Source organism: Bison bison, unplaced genomic scaffold, assembly GCF_000754665.1.
Source record: "Bison bison bison isolate TAMUID 2011002044 unplaced genomic scaffold, Bison_UMD1.0 scf7180017864330, whole genome shotgun sequence".
NCBI lineage: Eukaryota > Metazoa > Chordata > Mammalia > Artiodactyla > Bovidae > Bison > Bison bison.
The window spans coordinates 2,877,719-2,903,467 of NW_011494902.1; the positions used below are offsets into that span (position 1 = coordinate 2,877,719).

At 44.8% G+C, this 25,749-nt stretch overlaps 1 protein-coding gene across 9 annotated transcripts in view; it reads left to right on the forward strand.

Annotated features, from left to right (window-relative positions):
• The window catches only part of MGAT5 (mannosyl (alpha-1,6-)-glycoprotein beta-1,6-N-acetyl-glucosaminyltransferase), a 397,064-nt gene that overhangs the window by 130,820 nt on the left and 240,495 nt on the right, over nt 1–25,749 (forward strand). For 3 of the 9 annotated variants that reach the window (XM_010853631.1, XM_010853633.1, XM_010853632.1), the window contains exon 3: nt 19,738–20,120. In XM_010853631.1, the coding sequence (XP_010851933.1) occupies nt 19,880–20,120 (241 nt within the window). In that variant the 5' untranslated portion in view covers nt 19,738–19,879. Of the gene's footprint in view, nt 1–10,587; nt 12,077–17,243; nt 19,334–19,386; nt 20,121–25,749 lie in introns of those variants that run through there. The other 6 variants (XM_010853634.1, XM_010853637.1, XM_010853635.1 and 3 more) reach the window with 5 other exon arrangements.

Sequence of the window (25,749 nt, forward strand, 5' to 3'; positions counted from 1 at the left end):
CGGACACGACTGAGTGACTTCACTTTCACTTTTTCACTTTCATACATTGGAGAAGGAAATGGCAACCTACTCCAGTGTTCTTGCCTGGAGAATCCCAGGGATGGGGGAGCCTGGTGGGCCTCTGTCCATGGGGTCACACAGAGTCAGACACAACTGAAGTGACTTAGCAGCAGCAGCAGCAGCAGCAGCAGCAGCAAGGTGCACACTTTAGCCCAAGAGTGCTTAGAATTTGGGTACATGCTTAAAATTATACTGGCTTTACTCAGGCCAACTGAATCATCTTGGGGAGGGGTTGGGCTGACATTTGTATTTAAAGTCTCCCCAGGTGGTTCTGAAGCACTGTAAGGGTTGGAGCCAGTGCCTTAGCATGATCCTGGGGTAGGTTTCAGTGAGGAGAAGCACCGTGAGGCAGAGGAAATGGGGAAACAGTTTACCTTGTTCTGTTGGTTGGGGCCGTCACAATGTGAACACAGTGGGAGCTGAAAGTGTTAGTTGCTCAGTCATGTCCCACTCTTTGGGATCTCATGGACTGTAGCACGCCAGGCTCCTCTGTCCATGGAATTCTCCAAGCAAGAATACTGGAGTGGGTAGCCATTCCCTTCTCCCAGGGATCTTCCTGAGCCAGCAATGGAACCTGGGTCCTCCTGCATGCAGATGGATTCTTTACTGTCTGAGCCACAAACTGAGCTCACTGGGAAAAACTCAGGGAACTTTTTCTCAAAGTAAATACCCCAAGGGTGTATTCATGGCACATTTTGCTAAGGCATTAATAAACTCCCCCCAGATCTTGCCGCACTGCTGCAGGCATTTAAATCATTTATAATAATGACCATAGTGTTTTACACAGAATGATTATCAAAGTATTTTTTGATGGGCTTATAAATCTAGTGGTCCTGAGAGGCAAGTGACATGAATTTAGTGTATTCCAGGCAAGGGATAAAATGGAGGTGACGCAGTTAAAATGAACTTTGGTGGTTTCTGTTTTGCACAGTGGCCTCATTTGTGTATAGTCCCCTCACTGTAAATCAGTTTCTGCCATCTGATGCCTACTTGCCCATCCCCTTCCTGCCAGGATTGCATTCTAGGTTATGAGAGTGGTCATCCTGAATGATCAAAACATTTGAGTATTTGGTCAATAAACTTATGTTCTTATTTGAATCTTAAAATATAGGGGACTTAGGTATCACCTATCTGCTGCTTCCTTTCAAGGGCAGACAAAACCAAGGTGTTGAGATGTTAAATAACTCATTTAAAACTCTGTCCCTAGTCTTAGAAGTCTGTGCCTCATGGCCCCCTTCCTCTGGTTTAGAGCTGTTCTCCCTGAACCCTTGAGATTGCAGAGAAAGTGGGTATCTCTCTTGCTGTGTACCCTTCCTCAAGCTTGCGGCTTGCAGTCAGTAGCTTCCAGAACTTTTATTCATCCTTTATCCCCAGGTGACTCGTCTGGAGCCTGGCATTAGTTGGAGCTTAACAAATGAGGGAAAATGAAAGGAAGAGACCCAATTTATGTCAGTGGGGGGTCTCTGAAACTCTTGAAGGGCTTCTCTTCATCCCCTGTGTCTTTGGGACACCCTGGTGTCATGCCTTGGACAGAGCCCAGAGTTAGCATGTTCTGCACAGCTCTGTGTGTGTGTTGGGGGCGTGGTGACACTTGTCTCTAAGGGCAGGGACCATTTCTTGAACCTTTGGTGTCTTCTCTACAACACACAGAACCATGAAGGGCACACAGTGAGCTCCTTCATGCATGTTTGACTGATGGGGGTCTCTGTGGTCTAGTCAGTTTCTCTGGTTTTGTTCTATGGAAAATACTAAAAAGATGCTACCTTAATATCACTTTGATGAAATCACACGGGAAAGAGAGTAAGATTGTGATCTTGTTCTAAATGGGTAACATGAGAGTTATCTTCCGTTCTCCCCAGGATAGCCTCTGCAGTGTAAGGTAGGTGTCTGTTTTCATCCCTTTTCTATATCTGGCTGCCAAAGCTCTCATATTGTAATTATTTTGCTGATGGCATCAATTTTGGTTGCGCTTCCACATACCTTTGAAATTAAGTCTCCACCATGAGGTGGCTCAGTAGTAAAGAATCCACCTGTCAATGCTGGAGATGCAGGTTCAATTCCTGAGTCAATAAGATCCTCTGGAGAAGGAAATGGCAATCTATGTCAGTATTCTTGCCTGAGAAATGCCATGGACAGATGGGACTGGTCGGCTACAGTCCACGGGGTCGCAGAGTCAGGCACAGCTGAGCACACACGTATGAGGTTCCACACTCAGCCCATTCTGGGTTCTCTTCCCTGTCACGGGAGCCAAGACATCTCATAATAGAGACGCTTTGCTGGCTGCGGGTGGGAATAGGAGTGGGTGTTTACAGGATCACCTGGAAAGTGATTTTCTTTTTTAATCTCTAGATAGAAGCCCAACTCAGGATGACTAAATTGGGGGAAGAGGATGATGGAGGTCTTTGCTCAGGGCTATATCTTTTGAAAAATTTCTCGATGATTATTATATATTTCCCCAGCTCCTCATTTGAAGAGCTGACTTAGGGTTTCCTTCAAATCAGGGGAAAAGCCTGACACTCGGTGGAAAACAACTGTTATATATTAAGTACTTATTGTTTTGGCTTCCCTCGTGGCTCAGATGGTAAAGAATCCTCCTGCAATGTGGGAGCCCTGGGTTGGGAAGATCCCCTGGAGGAGGGCATGGCAACCCACTCGTAATATTCTTGCCTGGAAAATCCCCATGGACAGAGGAGCCTGACAGGCTATAGTCCATGGGGTCTCAAAGAGTGGGACACGACTGAACGACTAAGCACAGCTTATTGTTTTATGTGCCCAAGCAAGTGATTTAATCCCTTTGGTTTTTCACAGACTCACTCCATTAATTCATCAGTGGGATACCTTCAAGGTGTCAGGCTCTCTGATAGGTGCTGAGGCATCCAAGAGCCATAGTTAAGAAGCAAGATGGCTGGAGTCTGTAATAGCTCTGCCACTTTTGGCTGTGTGGCCTCAAACAGATTGCTTATGGTCTTTCATACCTCAGTTTCCCCTGCTCTAAGTGGGGATAGTCATCGTCCCTACCTGATCAGCTGAGAGGATGTACGATAGGTGATAACTGACAGCTCTCACTGCAGTGAGGAGGACAGTCCCACCTTCAGAGAGTGGATACCTGCGTGGAAGCCAGGATCAAGTGAGGAAGCACCATGGTCAGCGTACATGACATTTGACCCCATCGGTGCTTTTCCCATCTCACCGTATGGTCTTCCCTCTCTGTACACTCCACCCCCCATCCATACCTCATTTATCTGTAAGTGAGGAGCTCAGCTGTATGAATTTTTCCAGAAGTATCCCAGAATTCTGTATCACAGCTTGTTAAAGAGTGAGGCAGTATCATTATCATGAAAATCAGTTTTGGTCAGAATCACAGGATGATGCTCCTAGGCCCTCCTGAGAAGCTGCTGGCCCTTATACCAAAAGGCCCTAAGTTATGGTCCTTTTCTGCAATTACTTTCTGTGCTGTCATCTCCATTCGTGGCCTCCTTATTTTTATCTCTCACTACTAGAGTAGAACCAAAGGTTACCAGGAGAAACTAAATGACCAAATGTGTTACATCAGTGTGCTTGATTTTATGCAAACAACTTGGTAATCAGTCTGAGTTCTTGAGACTGTTATATCCTTCTGACCTATCCTCTGTCTCCCTTTTCTACTTTTAAGGTTCCTGTGATTACAGCGAGCCCACCAGGATAATCCAGAATCATCTTCCTATTTTAAGGTTATCTGATTAGCAACCTTCAGTCAGTTCAGTCACTCAGTCATGTCCAACTCTTTGTGCCCCCATGGACTGCAGCATGCCAGCCTTCCCTGTCCAACACCAACTCCTGGAGCTTGTTCAAACTCATATCCATCGAGTCGGTGATACCATCCAACCATCTCATCCTCTGTCGTCCCCTTCTCTTCCTGCCTTCAATCTTTCCCAGCATCAGGGTCTTTTCTAATGAGTCAGTTCTTTGCATCAGGTGGCCTAAGTATTGGAGCTTCAGCTTCAGCATCAGTCCTTCCAATGAATATTCAGGACTGATTTCCTTTAGGATTGACTGGGTTGATCTCCCTGCAGTCCAAGGGACTCTCAAGAGTCTTCTCCAACACCACAGTTCTAAAGCATCAGTTCTTTGGCACTCAGCTATCTTTATAGTCTAACTCTCACATCCATACATGACTACTGGAAAAACCATAGCTTTGACAATATGGACCTTTGTTGGCAAAGTAATGTCTCTGCTTTTTAATATGCTATCTAGGTTGGTCATAGCTTTCCTTCCAAGGAGCAAACGTCTTTTAATTTCATGGCTGCAGTCACCATCTGCATTGATTTTGGAGCCCAAGAAAATAAAGTCTGTTACTGTTTCCATTGTTTCCCCATCTGTTTGCCATGAAGTGATGAGACCAGAGGCCATGATCTTCGTTTTCTGAATGTTGAGCTTTAAGCCAACTTTTTCACTCTCCTCTTTCACTTTCATCAAGAGGCTCTTTGGTTCTTCTTCGCTTTCTGCCATAAGGGTGGTGTCATCTGCATATCTGAGGTTATTGATATTTCTCCTGGCAGTCTTCATTCCAGCTTGTGCTTCCTCCAGCCCAGCATTTCACATGATGTACTCTGCATGTAAGTTAAATAAGCAGGGTGACAATAAAGAGCCTTGATGTACTTCTTTCCCAATTTGGAACCAGTCTGTTGTTCCATGTCTGGTTCTAACTATTGCTTCTTGACCTGCAAGCAGATTTCTTAGGAGGCAGGTCGGGTGGTCTGGTATTCCCATCTCTTGCAGAATTTTCCACAGTTTATTGTGATCCACACAGTTAAAGGCTTTGGCATAGTCAATAAAGCAGAAGTAGATGTTTTGCTCGATCTGGAACTCTCTTGATTTTTTGATGATCCTACAGATGACAGCAGTTGACAACCTTAATTCCAATACTGTAATCCCCCTTTTCATGTAACATACTAGGTTCTGAGGCTAGAATGTGGACACATTTGGAGAACTACTATTCTGTGTGCTACAGCTGTCTTGTTCCTTTTTGTTTAATTACTTATATGTTTCAAAAAAGATTAAAATGTGTAATACCTTTAAAATGAAGAGGAAAAAAATGGAGCAGGGAGAAAATCAGAGGAAATGAAGAGTCAGGGATGAGGTTTAAACACAAAATCGACACCAATTTGTTTCCTAGAAGTGGGCCATGATTTTGGCTTTGAGCTTTTCCTAGGAACTTGAAAGGTGAAGCAATATCAGTTACATTTTAACGTGTCATTGAGTAAAATCCAACTGATTGTTCAGATGCCCAGATGATACTGAGAGAACTTCCCAGGTAGCACTAATGGTAAAGAACTCACCACAAAGAAGACACAGGAGACACGGGCTCGATTCCTGGGTTGGGAAGATCCCCTGGAGTAGGAAATGGCAAGCCTTTCCAGTATTCTGGCCTGGAAAATTTGATGGGCAGAGAAGCCTGGAGTGCTACAGTCCATAGGGGCGCAAAGAATCAGACAGGACTGAGCACAGCAACAACATCATACTAAGATGAAAGAACTTTCTTCTCTGGGTCCTTCAGAAAACAGAAAAGAATAATGAGGAAAACCTTTGCCATGTTTATGGTAAACACAGAGATAGGTTTTATCCGGCCATTTCCTTTTTACTGCTTTCTATTTAGGTTAAATATACATTCCTTTGAAGATTTCTTCCAAGAAATGTTGTCTAGGGTCAGCGCAAATCCAGGGATTGGAAATGTCTAGAGCAGCAGTTGCCATGTGATGGATGGTTCTTATGCCCTGGGGACTCTTGGGGTTGCCCTAGGCTTTCATCCTGAATAGTGGTGATGTCCTTTTTAATGTTTCTATTTTTGAAAGTCATTAAATATAATATATATTTACAAACATAATCTCCAATTCCTGTTTAAGATGGAATGGTTTGAAAGTCTACCAGCATTTATGAAGAGCTTATATTGTGGTCAGTAGTTCTAAACCAGAAACCCAGGAAGTTTCTGGAAGTGATATGTTATAAAAATATTTATTTATATCCCTAATAGGCTGTTGGTTACAGACACAATAAGGAACACTGAGGTCAAAAGTAAAAATTTGATCATTTTACTGACAATTCTGCCAGTTTTCCTCCAGATTATCTTCCTTCTAGCCAAAAGTTGGATTCATCTGATCAGGATTCTTTTGGCATATCTTACAGTATTTTTTTTTTCAATCGATATTTAGAAAGAGAAAATATTATGACTGTGATAGTCATTTTGTCTTTTAATTTATTAGAATTAAAGATTCATACACCTGCAATGTGTTATTTGTGGAGAAATGCTTCCAAGTAGCTGGTGGAAACCACCTGTCTTACCCTGATATTTAGAAACAAAACAAGGAAAACTTGAAAAATAAACTTATGGGGAGTTGGAGATGCCAATTAATTATACCCTTCCTTCCTTCTGGGTTCTAAAGTAGAGGGAATAGTAGAAGCCAGATGAAGATTACAGTACCAGCTTTATTAGAGTAAGCTGGGTTGGAAGATGGATCTTGGATGTAAGACTTCTGACCCATCCTAGATGGAAATCTACACAGCTGCCTGGGTGTTGGCCAAAAAGCCATGGGCAGACTCTGCTGGGTAGAGAAGCTCCATCTCTTTAACTCCTGGAGGCAGGGAAAGGGGGACTGCACCTCCACCCCAAGGCAGGAAACCCATCCGTCCAGCCCATCCTCTCCACTGAGATGCTGTCCTTCCTGCCCCAGAAGGCCTGTGAGCACTGATAGAGTGGTTTTAGAACCCTCTGTGGTTCTTACTGGGAAGTGGAACACACATTCTGCGTGAAAATGTGTCCAGAGGAAGTAAAGGGTCCTCCTTTTATAAACCATTCAATTTGTTGTTAAATTCACATATAAGAAATTGGGCTGTTTCCTGTCTGGTTTTGTTTCTGGGACTGATAATTAGATTGCTTTCTGGTTTTGAATAGACATTGGGTCCCCACCCCAAATGTGTACTAATATGACTGTAATTGTGAAATTGATTTTATTGACTAATCATATATTTTTCTCATATAATGAGCCAATTGTGTGTAACAGCCTAAAGAGGCAAAAGGTAATTTGTCATTAATCATTTTGCACATGAACAAAGATGGTATCAAAATGAATGAATTTCATAAACTAATATCTTGTTTCAAAAATGAAATAGGCATTAAGAAATATTTAGAAAGTTGCTAAGGTACGTGTGCTTGTGCGTATGTGTGTAAGAGAATGAAAGATGATTAAAGAGCTCATTTGTTACAAAAGGTTAGGCTAAGTCAATCTAGAACAGTGGATGGATGAAGTCATCCTTCAAATAGAGTTTCTTTCAGAGAGAATTTTAGTCATCCTTCAAAAATAATTCCTTTCAGCAAAACATTGAAAGGCTTAGAGTGGCCATAAAGTCAGTTATGTGCCCTGGAAAATACCAGAATTAGAAGCTTTTCTAGAAACTTGAATATTGGTTCACATCATCTTAGGCAAAATTAAGCATCCTCTGATAAGGATGGTTACTTGAGTTGAAGACTGTTTCACTTTGAAGTCATCTGGGACAATAGTCAGAATTGTTAAGCAAGTTTTCTAAACTGAGCGCTTCAGCGATTATAACACAAAAACCCAGTAACCCCCTTTCCCCTGATGATATCTAACTTTGAGCAGCACAGAGTATATGTTGGGTTGCTGCATAGAATGATTCGCAGTGTAGAGTTACTTGCTTTATCAGAGTTAATGTTGAAAGACATGGATCCAAACCATGTCTTGGATTTTAGCAAAATGAATCAAAATCCTGCAGATGTCATTCTCATTGACTGGATGCATCTTACAGTAACTAAGTCTATAAGATAACTGGTTTTCTTGAAATGCCTCCAGTATATTCAAAAGTAATTTGTTGTTGTTTAGTCACTAAGTTGTGTTTAACTCTTTTGTGACCCTATGGACTGTACCCGCCAGGCTCCTCTGTCCATGGGATTTCCCAGGCAAGAATACTGGAGTGGGTTTCCATTTCGTTCTCCAGGGGATCTTCCCGACCCAGGGATTGAACCTGCATCTCCTGCATTGGCGGGTGGATTCTTTACAACTGAGCCACCAGGGAAACCCCATTCAAAAGTAATACCAAATCATTCATTTCTTTGCACATTAAAAAAGAAGAATTATGCTGTTTTCTCCACCATACCCCACTGGAAATTAGTGTCTTAGAGGCTCTCATTCTTAGTATCCTGGATGAGATAAAAAGCTACACATCTCAAACTTTAATGTGCAAATGCCTATACATCTCGTTTTAAATGCCAGTTCCAATTCAGTTGCTCTGGGATTGGGCTTGAGATTTCCAACAATCTAGCAGCTCATCTCAGTGCTGCCGGTCCACAAGTCAGACAAGGTTATAGAGGTGCTGGTTACTAGACACATTGGTAGACATTGAGGTCATTATTTTAGCCTCAGATAATCTCTCATCTTTGGAGCCAAATGCCAAGGAGAGATTAATAAAAGCCCTAACTGTCCAACATTCTATTTCAACATGTCCTTCCACAGCACAGAGGTCTAACAGGGCTCTGTAGTCATCTAGCCCTTCCTGAAAGGCTGCCTCCTTGGGCAGGGTGCCTTGGGCATTGACCCGAGAAGATCAGCATGTGATTCCTGAAGGAGAAACCAGAGGGCCTTGCATATATATTGTCCAGTAAACAGCACACCTGCATTTGTACAGACAAGAGGGTTTATCTTTGTAAATACTGGGTAGGCTGTGTTTTGGATCCCACTAGATAGGATCCATAGACTTGCTAGAAAGGATGTCTTTCCAAAGATGTAATGGTTATCACATCTGCCTGTATATTAAATAAAAATACCCTTGCTTGGGAACACCTCAGACCAAGTTAATCAGAATCTTTAGGTATGAGACCTGGGCATCTTTTTTTTTTTTTTTTCTCTTAAGGAGCCCAGGTGATTATTGGGCTTCCCAGGTGGCTCAATGGTAAAGAATCTGCCTGCCCATGCAGAAGACACAGGAGATGTGTGTTTGATCCCTGGGTCAGGAAGATCCCCTGGAGGAGGAAATGGTAACCCACTCCAGTATTCTTGCTGGGAAATTCCATGGATAGAGGAGCCTGGCAAGCTACTGTCCATGGAGTTGCAAAGAGTCAGACATTTCTGAGTGACTAAACACACATGCCGGGATTCTTAAATGCATCAGGGTTGAAAGGTCTGGATTTAGGCAGTTCTTAACTTGGAGGGCTTCCCTGATGGCTCAGACGGTAAAGTGTCTGCCTGCAACATGGGAGACCTGGGTTTGATTCCTGGGTCGGGAAGATCCCCTGGAAAAGGCAGTGGCAACCCACTCCAGTACTCTTGCCTGGAAAATCCCATGGACGGAGGAGCCTGATAGGCTACAGTCCATGGGGTCGCAAAGAATCGGACACGACTGAGTGACTTCACTTTCACTTAACTTGGAGGGCAGGAAACTCTCCTCATTTAACTTGAGATAATTCATCATTTGTGTAATCCTGTAACTTGTGACCAGATATTTGTAGTTATTGGGACAGCTGACCTTGGTTTATATATTAAGGGACAAGTAAGCTTATAATCTAGTGTTGGGTGGTTAAGTTCTTCTTTAAGAAAATTTAGCTTTGGGGCATTTAAGACCCAGGATCTGCCAGAATCCAGGACTTTGTGCTTCATAGGGATTTGCTATAACCCCATTTTAGAAGTGATGGGGAATTCACTAAACTGTTTGTGTTTGATAAGCCTCCGACTGGCACCTCCAGTGGTGTGTGCATGTTTGCGTGTGCATGCACTCATCTTCTCACTCACCAGCTAGTCTTTTTTTTTTTTTAAGAAAAAGAGCTTTTAACTTGCTGATCTTTATCAGATCCAGTGCTCAGAGAGCTGTGCTGTTTCTGCAGACAGTGCAGATAGAACACTTGTGGTCCAGCACCCAGCCTGTGCTCCACCCAGGTGGAGGAGTAGGGTTCTGGGCTGATCGGGTTCTGGGAGCACTTGTTGAATAATGAGCTTTATCTTGAGGCATTGTCCTACTTTCTGGAAGTAATTTTGATGATCTTTGTGACCCTGGTTTTCCAGGGTTCTCTAGGGCCTGTTGTCATTTGTAGATGTTTTCTACATATAGAGAGCTGCCAGAAATCTGATCCTCAGGGGGGAAAAGTACATTTCATACTTTTAAAATTCCTTTGTGGCTTTATTGTCCTTTGGCTCTGAGTGGAAGCGAATATTTGAGTGTTTCATCCAATGTTGGGGGATCAACAGATTTACACACTGTGTGATCTTCTCACAGACCATTCCTCTTTTCTTCCTAGAGAGTCATTATCGACCTGTCATAATGTGTGTTCATGGTTTCCTGGGCTGGAAGCCAGATGACAATCCTTTTCTATTTAAGACTGTCTGATGTAGCATCAGAGATTGTCTTCTCAAAGCTTCTTCCCTGTGCCTTGATTTGTAGACTCGGATCTCTGTGGAGTGGAGCCTGCATGCCATGTACTAATTAGTAAATGGGGGCATAGCCAGCCCAGGCATGAGCTCCTTGGCAGTTACCAGGATAGCACTGGGACTGAAGGATGTGGACAAAAATGAGACTCATCTGTCAGTCAGCTTGGGACAGCATCAGGAATCAGCTGCTACCCCTGCTCTGCCCTGTCCGTCTGTGGCCTCTAGTCTTAGCTCAGGGCTCTGAGCCTGCGCATCTTCAGGGCTGGTGACTGACTCCTGAGTTCTCTTGGTTTGCTTCTTCTTGCTCTTCAGTCTAGTCCTATAGCCTCACCTTCCCTGAGCCTCATCCAGTGGGGTGGGTGATGTCCTGCTGGTACGCTAAGGCAGTGGTTATCAACCTGGGTGCTTTTATCCTTTAGGGAACATTTGACATTGTCAGGAGGCACTTTTGATTGTCACAGTTGGGGGTGGCAGGTTCTATCTAAAGGTGTCTAGTAGCTAGAGGACGGGGTGCTGTCAAATTCCTATAATCCACAGGACAGCCCCTTATGACAAAGAATGATCTGGCCTCAAATGTAAGTTGTGCCAAGGATGGAGACCCCTTGGATTAAATGGGTTTGTTTCATTTTTCAGGGACCCATGCTTTTTGTTATGGCTTAGTAGACGTTTTCCGAATTCTTGGACTTACTGTGGTTTCATTTTTTGTTGTTGTTGATGATGGGAAATTCTGTCAACTGTGAATAACCTGTGAGCCTGGTAAATGAAACTTACAGAACAAAGATATTATCTGATCCAGAAGTGACAGCTTCCTCTGCATTCCTTTGTCATCTTTCCTTTTTGTCCACTTGCCGGTAATGTGCAAGCCTTCTGCCCAAGAGGGGAAGTCAGAATACAGTCATCACGTGCCTTTCCAAGTGTTTTCCTTGCCCCTCTGCTCCCCCTAGTGGAGATGGCCACATACACCAGAGGATAGTTGGCGGTGGAGATGGGGAAGGGATGGAATAGAGAGGGTGGGAAGGAGGGCCTGTTCTGGATACAGAGTCATTAGCTTTATTACAGTATTTGAAAACTTATTTATTAATTCCAGTTATGGAGCTCTGAACTACACTTAGTCAACAGTGTAACTGCAAGGCAGATCTTGCTTCAAGTGGGCATGGCCGGCCGTTTCCCTTCTGTCTGTCCACATGGAGAATGCAAGTGCCGCCTGATAAATGCAAACCAGGCACAGGGCTGTCTTGGTTTGATCACTTCAGATGTAAAAGGCATGGGTCATATAAAACCTAAACATCAGAACCACCCCCCGCCCCCGTAGCAAAGGTGTGTTGTTTTAGCCGGTGTCTTTGGTTAGTGACTCAAAATAAGACTTGTTTAGCTGGTTCTAAAGAGAACAGTCTGTTTTCACTTCAAATGTGTTTTTCCTGTTTATAAAGGACTAGAACATGTCAGAGGATCCAGTCAAGAAGGTGGACGAAGAGGGCCCTGTCTGTACGTGTTCATCAGTGCCTCCAACACTGTTGGTTCCTGGGCTCCTTTGCTCCACGAATTGGGAGGCGAGCTCATGGTTAGCACAGCTGTCAAGGACTCACACCTCAGACTGGGGGCAGCTGGTGAGTGGGCCCTGGGACTGGCTTCAGGTTGGTGGCACTGAACCATGCAGGCAGTGAGTATCCACCTTTGGGGCATCTTCCTAGGAATTTGGACTTACTTGGGAGGAAAAAATTGTTTTGGTTGTCCTTCCCTCCTGCTCAGCTTCTCCTTTTAACAACAGAAGATACCACATTTAGAGCAAGACTCCCACCCCAGGCCATCTGCCTGCCTTGCACCAGTAATTCCATGAATGTATGTTTTTCTTTTCACCTGCTGATTCTCCCAGCTCCTTGAGCTTGGTACGGTGTCACAGTAGACTCACAGGTCCTTACTGTCACTGGACTGTGGTTTCTGGTTGGTGTTTCATTTGGTAAGTTTCTTCCCCTTTGAGTTTTCTGCAGGCAGCTGGGAGATACAGCTTGGTGTGGAGCAGATCAAATGGGATCAGGAAGCTTGAGTTATGGTTTGATTCTGACTCTCATTGGAAAGCAGAATGTTTTCTGGACCTCAGTGTCCTTCTCTGTGAATGAAGAGTTTGTACTTGGTTATTATTTTCCTAAGCCAGATCTCAGATGTAGTATCCCAGTCTGCATACAGCTATTTTATATGCTTTAATTTATCCTACTTCCTTTTAAAGTAGATGACTAGGCCAGTGAGCTACTCTGGAGAGGCAGAATTAGTGAGATGGTGTGCACTCGTATCTAGTTAGCACACAGTTGATTTCTGTGCTGAATTTTGGCTGTAGAATAGTGGAAGTCCAGATTCACCCTGATAGCAAATGGTAATGGCTACTATTTTTTAACACCGGGCACTCTTAAGTTGCTGTTAATGTAAATTCCTACAGAGGCTGGAAAGAGAAGTGGTGGGGAATTGTTTCAGAGTTGAGTCATTAGCATTCTCTAAAGACTGCTATTATTACTTGTAATGAAGAATGATCAGCCAAAATGTTTCTGAAACATACAATTTATTATGGACCCTCATCTGGCATTTAATCTGGGTCTCCTAGTATTTGGTATCATGCAATCTTACATGAGTAGATATGTGGACCTGAATTTTATAAAACAAATAAGCAAATAAGACCACTGCCAAGCATTAATTTTCCTACCAAATTAGCATAAGAATTCAAAGTTTAAACTCCACATACAGAGGTATGTGGAAGTTTTGTTGAGAATCTATAGTATAAAACTTTTCCTAACCAAATTTTTTAAAGAAAAAAATGTTACACTAAGGTAGACAATTCAAATGAGAACATTTATAGAACCTCAGAAACGTCTCTGGGGACCCTAAGGTCCTTTGGAACACAATTTGAAGACCAGTAACCCCTATTCATCTAGTTTACCAGTGTGTTCTGTGGTTCCACAACTTTCCCTATTTTACTTATGCAGAACCTCAGACAGACTTGTCTACAGTCCCACAGTGCTAATGGGTGGGGCCAGCTGTGGACTTCCAGGCCGTAGATGCAGGAGTTCTTTCAGTTCCCCTTCATCACCCTTTTGATGTCCTGGGATCATCTTGGATACCCAGTGATGGAACCAACAGCCTCTACCTAAGTTCCCCCCAAACTTGTTTCCCCTCCCATCCCTTGTCTTGGACAGCTTTTTGGTGCCAAAGTCACTGCCCCTTCTAGAATTATTTCCTGAAACTTTTGTCCCTTTTTTTCTTTTTGTGCCCATCTACCACCGCATCCCCTTTAGTTTAACCCCCATCTAGTCAAGGGCATAATAATCGTTCACTGCTATGTGACAGATCTAAAAACTTCTAACAGGTGAGGTTAGCTTACATTCTCAGAGTGTCCAGCTTCTTTGTGGTTCACCCCAGGCGGTGGTCCCAGGGGTCACTACTCATTTGTGTTTTTGTCATCCCTGTCATCCCATTCTTTCATCTGACAAACACATAATGACCATCCCCAATGTGCAAGGCAGTCCCATTCCTAGCACTTCCTGTCTCTAGGGAGGTTACAGAACCTGTATGGGAAATGAAAGAAAAGATTATCCAACAGAGAAGTAGTTAAGAAGCTCTTTAGAAGGAGCACATACTTCTAGGGGATGCTCCAAGGAGGATGGGCCCTCCTCAGTCCAGGGATCCAGGGAAGGTTTTAGACAGGATATGGGGTTCATTTGTGAGAAATTGATGGGGTTTCCAAGGCAACATGGATGACTACAGTGGACTCAGGATTTGTGTGTGTGGTTTTTTTTAATAGTTTAATGTATTTTAATAGCAAACTTAAAAACATGTACTTGGCACGTAGGACAACTCAGAGAAGTATAGTGAATGAATGGAATCTACTGTAGAATAAAAATGCTACAAATACCATTTAGTTGCAGTCAGTAAGAAATTTACCTGTTTTTAAAAAAATCCAAATGCTGGCATTGTCCAGAAAATTTTAACAGGTTTATTTATATTGTTATCAACTTGAACTGCTGAAACTTGTTCACTGAAGCATTTTGACTTGCATTAATGCTTTACATCCCCACATTTATATTAAAAATTCACGGAAATAAAAGTGGAAAAATTGCCAATACTGATTCCCCACCCCCACCTCATTTTCCACTTGCAGTTATATACTTAGTTATCTTTTGACCCTCATGGGGGGGAAATAGTTTAACATTCAGAACTACAGTAATAGGAAGACGAGAATTTTTCTTAAATGTTTTTCACCATAGTGGATTCTTTTTTGTTTGTTTGTTTGTTTTTCACCATAGTGGATTCTTAAGCAGGATCTCCAGGGATGTGGTGTGCTAGCTGGATATTTTTTGGCATGATGGTTACACATTTGGCATAGATACAATCCAGGTTGATGTGTTTTAAAAGGCAGCAGGTCTTGCTTGCCTCCTGCAAAGCACCAGTCGCTGCAGTCTGGAAGCACAGAACTGTTTTGCAGTCCTGAGCAGTTTCCAGCACCAGACGCAGGAATGAAAGTTTGTGAATCAGTTTCACCAGGCCTGTAACAGTGAGGTTTCTCTACCCTTCTAATAGAGGGCACACTCTTGTGAGTGGCTTGCGTAGCCAGTTGCTTCTTTGATGCTTTACCGTGGGTGGATTTCCTGGCAGTCTGTGTAGAGACCTCTTTACTTATCTTCTTCTGCCGCTGGAGCTTGGTGGGCTAGAGGGTGCACTGGCTTTGGAGAGCCGGAGAGTGATGGTGGCATGGCAGCAGCCTCTGAGAACACAAATAGGATTTCTTGAATATTACTGCAGAGGGGGAGGCAAGAGGTAGGCCGTGATGGCTGCCATCCAAAGACAGGTGGGAAAATCGGGTGACCCGTGATAGGACAGCAGAGCTGTGGGAATGACTAAGTTCAGGCGGTGCTATCCATGTATATGTGGTACCTACGGGCTGTGTCGGGACTGTCTTGTGGGCCTGAGGAAAAGGTCTCCGTGGCTGGGGCTGGTATTGCTCCTGAAGGGATAGACATTTCTGTCTTCATCCATCCTCCAAAGACACGGGTCCTGATGTGACAAATGGTCTCCCACTAATGTCAGCCTTTGAAGGAGCTTCCTTACTGCTTCTTCAGTCTGGTTCTGTCCAGAACAGGGCTGATTTTGAGAGTTTCTTCAAGTGTGTTGAGAAATTGGCATCTGGCAGGCAAAGCAGGCCTCGCCTTGAAGAGTGAGTGATCCATAGCTGAGAAGGGTTAGCAGTGTCTGGTAAACGGGTGGCAGATTTCCTTGCATAACTTCCTTCTGTTGCAGAGCCTGTGGTCAGCCCTTAGTAAGGGTCCAGCCCTTATCTCGGCTGTGGAAGTAGGGGAAGGGGTGGGTCCTGACTGGGGCCACAGTGCACCTATTAGGCTCCTCTGCCTGTTTTCAATTCAGCTCTCCCTCCTACCCCACCTTTGGAGGTGGGCTTGCTTGCTTTTTGTTTTTTGGGAAAGTTTTATTAAGATATGTTTAACATATCATACAATTTTCCCATTTAAGTATACAATTCAGCGTTTTTCGTATATCCACAGAATTGTGCATCCATCACCACAGTCCATTTTAGAACATTTTCACTACCCCTCAGAATAAACCCTGCAAGACTTAGTTGTCCCCTCCTAATTCCTGCCCCCGCCCCCCGAACCCTAAGCAACTACTGTGTACATTCTACTTCTAGGATTTGCCTATTCTACTAGACAGTTCGTATAAATGGAATCACATAATATGTGGCATTTTGTGACTGCCTTTTTTCACTTAGGATTTCCGGGGATCGTCCATGTTGTAGCATGTATCAGTGCTTCATCTCTTTTTATTGCTGAATAGAACAGATTTGCCCCATTTTGGTCATCCGTTTGTCACTTGGTGACCATTTGGGTTTCACTCTTTGTCTATTTTGAATAACGTTGCTGTGAAAGTTCACGTTTAAGTTTTTGTGTGGACGTACGCTTTCATTTCTCTCAGGAGAATCCCTAGGAGTGGAGTTAGCTGGGACATCTGATAACTCTGCTTAGTCATTTGAGTAAGTGCCAGACAGTTTTCCACATCGGTTGTACCATTGTACAGTCCTGCCCACAGGATATAAGGGTTCTCCTATTCCTACATCCTCACCAACATTTGTTCTTATTTGTCTTGTTTGATTATAGCCATCCTGACAGAGGGGAATTGATATTTCATTGTGCCTCTTATTTGCATTTCCTTAAAGGCTAGTCATTTTGAGTATCTTTTCACATACTTTTGTTTTTTAAATTAAGATGTATTTCCTTGTCAAATGTGATCTTTGATCACATTTCAAAAGGGAAACCATATTTCAGCATGTTGATGAGTGGATGGGAAGGGAGGAAGTGATCACTGTTCTTTTAGGAAGTGATTTTACCACGTCTGGGTTTTCAGACGGTCTTTTTGCCCCTGGCATGTATCACCTGGGTGGGTCCTGACTGTCCCCAAAGCCAAGGCAGAGAAGCACCACCTACTATTGGGTCCTTGCTCAGTTCCTGGGCCTGCTCTTTCCTTTGCTTAAACTTTGCAGCCTTGAGCGGCTTCTTCGGGGGTTCATTAGGGAAAGCAAAGCAGGGCTTCTTGTATGAAAGCTGACAGGTAATTCCTATCTGCTTTGGGGGCTCTCCTAAAATAGCAAAAGAAAATTACCCTAGGCTGTCTTTCTTGGTAAGCATCTTGTTTGCTTGCTCTGGGAAAATCCGTTCAGCCCTGGGGTGACATCAGCTAACTGGCATGGCTTATTGAAAAGGAAGTGCAGCCACTTCCTGGAGGGCGGGGGGGGGGGGGTGGAGAGGGTGGCTTCTGAAGCCTCAGGCCTGAGGATGGGAGTCCTGTCTTATCCCTGTTCAGTCCCCGGAGCCTGATGGCTGCACGTGCTCAGTGCATCCTTGTAGCGGTGAATGCAGGTGCCTCTCAGCTGGCCCACATGAGAAGGGGCTGAGTGAAGTGCCACCGAGCCTGGGTAACCAGCTCATCCAATCTGTAGGGATTTTATTGGTTCCCTGGCAGCATCGTTCTCTAAGAACACAAGTGGGGAGTCTCTTAAAGGTGTCATGGATCCCATACAGAAACTGGTTAATAGTCCAGGTAGACAGTGTTTTACAAACTTCAGACTAGGAGGGAGCATCATGCCCTGGAGGGAGGGGAGGAGTCTGAAGCGAAAGGAGCTGGTTGGGGGTGAGGAGGGGGAGACAGGCTTGGTTTGGATGATCCGTGTGATGTGGGGCAGGGTCAGCCAAGTCTGGGGAGCAGCTTGAGGGAAGACAGGGAGACCCTGGGGGTTAAGGGGCTAGTAGACTGGCGGATGTGGAGGGTATGGTGGACCAGAGAAACTTACGGGATGAGAAAAGGGAGATACCGCCACACGGACTGGCAGCACCATGGTGAGGCATTGTGAGGGCATCTGCCTGTGTTCAGGGCTCTCAAATTTGAGCGGGCATCAGAATTGCCTATTGAAGTACAGGTTGCTGGTTGCTATTGCTATTGAAGCATAGGTCCACCCGTCCTACCACTTTCTGGCCGCCTCCAGTTGCTGCTTCAGTAGGTCTGAAGTGGGCCCTGAGAATTTGGTTTTCTCACTGATGCTCCTGCCGCTGCTGAGTTGGGGACCACACTCTGGGAACCACTGGCTTAGAATTCAGCAGTTGGTAAACTTTTTCTGTTAAGGGCCAAGAGTGAATGTTCTAGGCTTTTGAACTACGTAGGATTTCAGGTACATATTCTTCATTGCTTTTCACAACCCTTTAAGCCTGTTCAGACCATTCTTGGCCATAAACAGATGGGCAGGGAAGAGGAATGATCTAGGGAAGGCAGGGCCTGCTTTGGTGCCTCCCGGGCTGGATGTCTGTAGATTCTCTCTTCTCTGCCATGTAGGTGATCTCCATGTTGTTTTTTTGTCTGTAAAACAGACATAACATTAATAGTTCTTACCGTATAGGACTGTTTTAAGAATTCAATGAGCTAAGGCATAAAAAGCATCTATCACAGTGCCTGGGACATCACTAGAATTTATTTATCATTTACTATCAGTATCAGTAGAGGTGTTACCAGCTACTGATGATGGTTGACAGGCGAGGAAAAGAGAGAGGAAGACCAGCACAGATCTGGTTCATTATAGACCCTGAAAGCTAACTGCTCCAGGGTCCCCTATCATTTCTTCTTACGCTGCTCAGGAAGAGGAATCCTTTGACTCACAACATAGGCACACTCAGAATACATCCCGGGTCAGTCCCTCGAAGGAGGGGATGCTCAGCTTCTGCTTTCACACGCCTAAAGAATCGTGCCATTTGTGGGCTGGCTGGTTGGTGAGCCCAGGACTCTGAAAAGGGGGCCCATCTGTGCCACTGCAATGCATTTGTAACCCAGGCTTCAGCCTCATTTGTTGGGAAGGCTTGATTCAGGACCACAGTGCAGCCTGTGCTGATACCAGATAGCTTCTGCTGCATTGGTATTGAGAGGATGCCTTGTAACCTCTCATTTTGCCCCATGGTGTGATTAAAAATGAGAACCACAAAAAAGCAGGCTGTCGTGTGCCCCACATTTCCTGTGCTGAAGTGTGCAAGTGAGAAGTATGGTGCAGCTTTCACTTGTATAGCTGGCATGAAAAGATAGTCGGGTACCCCTTGCACAGCCTCTCTGTACTGCTGTCTGGGGAGAGGCCACCTGGTGGCCCTGAGAACTTCAGCTCGGCTCTAGACACTGCTACTGAAAGCTGACCATGCTCAAATAATACCGGTTGTGGGGGGTTGCAGGGGGCTCTCTCTTTTTTCCTTGTCTGATTACCCCCTAGGGGGCATCCACTTTCTGGCTCACCTCTCCAGCTGCGGGCTCTAATCCTTGCCAGAGCACACAATCTTGACTTGGTAAGTTCAAGTTTCACAGGCACAGAAGTGCCTGCTGGTGATACGACTTCACCCTCCTCTTGGGTTTTTGCTGACATTCAGTGAAATATCCTTCTCTCTCCTCCCCACCTTGCAAAACAAACTTCCTGTTTTGAACTTGGTCCAGACTGGAACAGCCCTGCTACTACACCTGTGAACACGCGCAGACACACATTCCTCCCCTCCGTATTTGTACAGCTTTCTGTCGACCAGCCAGATTTCCCCTCTCGGCTTACAGATCCTAAATCATAACACGAGATAGGCTACCGGCAGATGAAGAAAAAAGGAAGTGCACATTTCAGAGCTGTTTGAATGAAAACAAGGCTCTGGTTTATTTCGCCGTGTTTTGCCACGAGGACTCTGCTAACTTTCCCCCTTCTTCACAGCAGGATGGAAACAAGGCAAGGAAATCAGCTGATGCAGGAGCCAGAGTGAGTCGAGGAAACCCGCAAACCCAGCCAGTACCATGAGCTTGCGTCTCCCCTCTGCGCTGTAGGAACCCGGGGCAGGCGAAGTCGGCAGAAAGCAATGGCTTTCTTCACTCCGTGGAAGCTGTCCTCTCAGAAGCTGGGCTTCTTCCTCGTGACTTTTGGCTTTATTTGGGGTATGATGCTCTTGCATTTTACCATCCAGCAGCGAACTCAGCCTGAGAGCAGCTCCATGCTCCGGGAGCAGATCCTGGACCTCAGCAAGAGGTACATAAAGGCGCTGGCTGAAGAAAATAGAAACGTGGTGGATGGACCCTATGCGGGGGTCATGACGGCCTATGGTAAGTTCTGCACTGCCGGGGCACCTCCATCCAATTCTGCTTTGCCTCCGAGGGACCCCAGAGGCTCTCACACTTGGTCATGGATTGAGTCTACCTCTTGCCACTCCCTTCCTGGCGACACATTGCACACAAAGGGACACCTTGAGAAAGTTAAAGCAGTGCCCTTTGGGAGCTTCTGACCTCTTAGACACACTGATGCTTAGTGCCTGGAGCAGTGGGGCTTCCCTCTTGGAGCTCTGTTGGTTGTGTTTGCAGCTGGCTCCTCTTCGCTGGACACATGGCTGGATTGCATGGTCTCATCTGGGAGGATGTTCAGGGAATGTAGAAAAATAGTCTCATTATTGTTCCCTAAACAAAACTTAATTAGGATGGGTAGGGGCGAGGTAAGGAGGGTGAGGAGGAATGTTCTAGGCCTGCCAGAAAACTCAGAGCCAAATGTGTGCCTCCCTCCGGCCAGTACGCACGTCATCAGAGCCTACATGCTGATCAGTAGTTTTAACCTTGGGTTTCCTCACAGTTTATGGCTCTCTCGTTTCTTGCTCTTGTCTCTGATTGCTCTCACTTTGAAAGAGGTCTTTTGGTACTCGTTGCTTTTTTTGTCAGGTGCTCGAAATCCTTTTTGAAATGAGGTTGAGTGAAAAGATATGCATATGGAATATTATTTTTCTTTCGGCAAAAGTTAGGCTTAATATAGAAAAGTTGGAAGCTGTAGACAAACCAAAAAAAAAAAACAAGATTAAGGAAAATCACATATAAATCTACAACTGTGGGAAATAGCCACAATTAACATTTCAGTGTATATCTTTCTGATATATATGTATATACATACACACTCACACACAAATATATACGGACACAAAATATTTACCAAAGCATACACAAATACAATATGGGGGCTTCCCTCATAGCTCAGTCGGTAGAGAATCTGCCTGCAATGCAGGAGACCAGGTTTGGTTCCTATGGTCAGGAAGATCCTCTGGAGAAGGAAATGGCAACCCACTCCAGTATTCTTGCCTGAGGAATCCCATGGACAGAGGAGCCTGGCAGCCTACAGTCCAGGAGTTCCAGGAGTCAGACACGACTTAGAGACTAAACCACCACACACATAAAAAACAAAAACTGCAAATGAAATTTGGATCAGACCGTGTTTCGGAGAATCCAAGTTGCAGCCCTCCCATGGTCACTGAGTATTAGAGTGGACTTGATTCGCAGTGGATGACCTTTGTGAAGTCGTGCAGTGACAGTTCTGGCCATTGAATGGAGACTTCAGTGGCCTCAAGGTTTGGAACCCGAGGTATAATATAAATCAGATACAAGGGTGGGGTTGGTTGAGGTGGGAAACATTGATGGACTACTTTAGCGTTCAGATGACGATTCCTGAAAGTGTGCAGCAACAGGTGTTGAACTTTGAGTTCAAACACAGGAGCTGTTGTTGTTTAGTCACTGAGTCATCACCAACTCTTTTGAGACCCTGTAGACTGTGGCCCTCCAGGCCCCTCTGTCCATGGGATTTCCCAGGCAAGAATACTGGAGTGGGCTGCCATTTCCTTCTCCAGGGGATCTTCCCAACCCAGGGATCAAATCCATAGGAGGATTCTGTGCTGCTAAGCCACTTCAGAAATCATACTCAATTGTACATATATGTTTTTTTCTTTTTAAAAGAAATCCAAGAAATATGGTTACTTTTTAATTATATATATACATATTTTTTTTGGTAAGGAGGAAATGGTTGTTTTTCATATACAATGTGGACTTTCTTTTTCAGTGCCCACTATTTGAATGATCACACAATCTGCTTTTAATCCAGTCTTTGAGGATTTGGCAGTGTCGCAGTGTCTGTTGGCACTTTTTTTTAATACATCTAAATGTCACCTTTCTTTGATCTGATGGATCAAAAACTGAGACTAGTTTGAGAGCTGATGTTGAAAAACCACTAGGTAATTTTTTGGAGGGTGGATTTTAAATTATGTGTTGACTTGGACCTTCTGTATTAATACCCAAATATTATAGATAAACCATCAGAAAAAGATAAATAAAGCAAATTTTCACTGTTGGTGTTTTTATTGTGTTACAAGTAAATGTCATGAGTAAAACAGGTACGGCTTTCCAATTTCTGGTTCCATGCATTCCATGTTACACATTTGGAGAGAAAGGGGTCTAGTCCTGTAGTAATTTCCTCCTGTTTCTCTCTCTCAAATCTTTATCATGGAAAGGAAAAACCACTTGAATGGCAAATGCATAGACTTTTTTTCCCCTAGTTGTTGGCAGTGGTTTTATTTCTTGTGTACTGCTAAACATCTCATAGCGTGAGTTTCCTCCACACTAAAGAGCAATGATCTGGTCTTAGCTTTTTAGCCTCACAGAGACAGTATATTTTTTTTAGAAAGTTATTGAAAACTTCCGAGTAGCCTAGATAGAATATCAACCACCTTGTATGTTTATAATCATAAGACTTTGGAGCTCAAAGAAACTATAGAAATTTATTTCAACTTTCTCCCTTTACAGAGGAATTTTAGCAGAATAATTCTGTTCCTCAGAAACAACAGAGAAACAACCAAACAGCAAGTCTAACCTGTTTTTCTCTTTCATCTAATCAACTCAGCCTGCCAATCAAAGTGGTCCTTGGAGCTGAGGTTCAAGAATTTAATTGGACTGTGCATTTGTGCTTGAGGTTTGGGGATCATCATGAGATGAAATCTTACCAAGACACAGGCTTTCTTCTCAGCACCATTGACATCTAGAGCCAGATAATTCTGTGCATGGTGTATCTTGTAGGATGCTTAGCAGCATCTCTGGTGTGTCTATCCACTAGCATCAAAAATATCTCCAGGCTTGGGGGGCAAATGTTCCCCTCTCCCCACCTTAGAGAACCACTGAACTAAGACTGAAAACAACAAACCCGTCTAACAGCATCTTCTCATGGAAGTCCTCAAGCAGATAATTGAATTTTGTTATTTAAATCTTGCCAGCTTGGTTCTCCCTGGTTCTCATTTCTGGGCACCAGCAACTGGGATTGAGCCCCGTGGTGCAATCCAGGCCCAGTCCTGAAGCTGGAGAGCCACTGTGAGGGTATGCGATCCCCTGGAGTCCATCACTAGCAGCTGTGGGCATGTCGGTTGCTGGGCAGCTCTGGTGGGTGAGGTTATATGTTAGCTGGAGATACAGAGACTGCTGGACATTCAGCGGTGTAGCTGGGCTGGAGGCGTGGGGATGAGGATGCATGAGCCATTGGTTTGCCATGTTTTTCTGCCACAAATGCAGCCCATGCACAGAGCATCTCCTGGACGTCTGCTCTGGGACAGTGAAGAGCTGACCCTCAGTGGCTGGGACCCGTGTCTGATTTGAATGAATCCAATTGATAGACCACCTCCCCCTCAAAAAAAAAATCCCTCCCTTCTCTCGTCCTGTATTGGTATAATCAGAGGCTCTTAATGTGTCTTCAGGAGCTGCAGCAGGTGTTTGAAGAACTGTAGTAGATGATTTGGGGGCTTCCTAGGTGTCACTAGGGGTAAAGAATCTGCCTGCCAAAGCAGGAGACACAAGAGACGTGGGTTTAATCCCTGGGTCAGGAAAATCCCCTGGAGTAGGAAATGGCAACCCACTCCAGTAGTCTTGCCTGGAAGTTTCCATGGACAGAGGAGCCTCATAGGCTACATAAGTCCATGGGGTCACAAAGAGCTGGACACGACCGAGCACACACGCACACAGCAGATGACTTTAGATTATTACTGACTTATTAAAATTTCTGACTTGAGATGCTGGAGCAGAAGTGTTCAGCAAACTATGACCTGTGGGTCCCATTTGGAACTCTGCCTGTCTGTGTAAATAAAGTTTGACTGAAACACAAACACTGTCATTTGTTTATAGCAACTAATAACAGACAAACGTGACAATACCAGGATTTATTTCACATAACATCTAAAGTGTGCTGACTCTATCTTTCAGGAGGCTTCATAGTTCATTCTGCAATGCTCATCTGATCATATCCCTCCTGTGTCAACAATTTCCCAGGAATCCCATGGCCTTGGGCCAGACCTTCTTGTTTTCATATGGCTTTGAAAGGATTTGGAACCCAGCATTCCATTGTTCTGTATTGTCTGTGGCTGTTTGCTGCGATAGTTGGAAAGCTGAGTAGTTGCTGCAGAGAGTACAAAGTCTAAGATGTTTACTCTCTGGTCCTTTGCCAAAAATGTTTGTCAGTCTCCAACAAGATTGCAGTTGGTTGTTCATTTGACTAATCCTCAGACAACAGTAGAAGAACTTCCAAATGATATCTCCTCCTCCCCCAACCCTGGTCTGGTGATACAAAAAGAGATTTCTGACTTTCTTTTGGGATTTGGTCACTCAGGAGCAGTGCCTGGAAGATGTCCCTGGCAGCCTGTGTGGAACAGTTGGAGCGTTCATCCCTGGGGTGTGGAGGGCATTTCTGAGTGCTCCCCTGTCACTGTGGAGAGGAGTGTGTAAAGCCAGCGCCATCCGCAGCTCAGCCTCCAGCATGACTGGCAGGGCCATGCCTGTCTGTGATTTCTCAGGAATTGCATCACAAATGGTGTCATTCGCTCTAGTCAGTGCCGGGCTTGTTCTGAGGTGAACTGATGTCTGTCTCCAATGGCCTGACCCAAATTCTGATGTTCTTTTCTAGTAGGCCAGGCATGGTCCATCCTGTTCTCAAAGTAATAGAAACCTGGGCTGATGAGACACACCTCTCCCCAACCAAGGGGTCCATCCTCACCCTATTAACCTTGACTCTTCTCACTTGATTCTCTGTATACTGGGATGCTCTGACCGGGATAGGTCACCAGCTCAGGCTGAAGCAGTCGAGAGCCCCAGCTTCTCGGCCAGCCCCCCACCAATATCCTGTTTCCGTGCTGCCTGCTTCCTCTTGGCTTCCAGGTCTGTACACATGCTCTGCCTAACCTCCTGTCTCCTGGTTCCCTGAACTCCTTGGGCCTAGACTGTCCCCTAGATTGGCTGTTACCCTTCTAGCCTGCCACTCTGGACCATGTCTGTGCTGTGGGCCAGTATCTGTCAATGCCATCGAAGCTTCATATGCACAGCTGGGAAAACACCGTCAGGGTTCCTGCTCTCATAGAAGTTACACTTACTTGGAGGGAGAAGTAATATCCAAGAGAATGACAGATAACAGTAAATTCCAGGAAGAAAAATGATTAGAGTGGAATTTTTTTTAAGTACTTGTGGAGCTGTTGATACTTTGGAAGAGAAGGTCAAAGAAGGCTTCTCCTGGGAGGTGTCTTTTAGCCCAAAGGATGCCGAGGAGCTACTGGGCGTGGTGGGAGATGGAGGCAGATCAGGCCAGGCAAGAAGCATGGTGTATGCCAGGTCCTAAGGCCTTGGGCAAATTCTGGGAGATAGTGAAGGGACAGGGAAGTCTGGTGTGCTGCAGTCCATGGGGACGCAAAGAGTCAGGCACGACTCAGCTACTGAACAGCAGCAGCAGCAAAGCCTCATGTGCACTCCTAGGGCAGAACAGAGGCCACTGCAGCTAGAAGAAAGTGAGCACGGAGTAGCTTGGCTGGTGCTGATGTGGAAGAAGCAGGCAGAGGGCGTGGGTGCCGTGGCTTTGCAGGCTGTGGTCTCGGTGAGATGGGAGTGGTGGGGGTGAGATGGG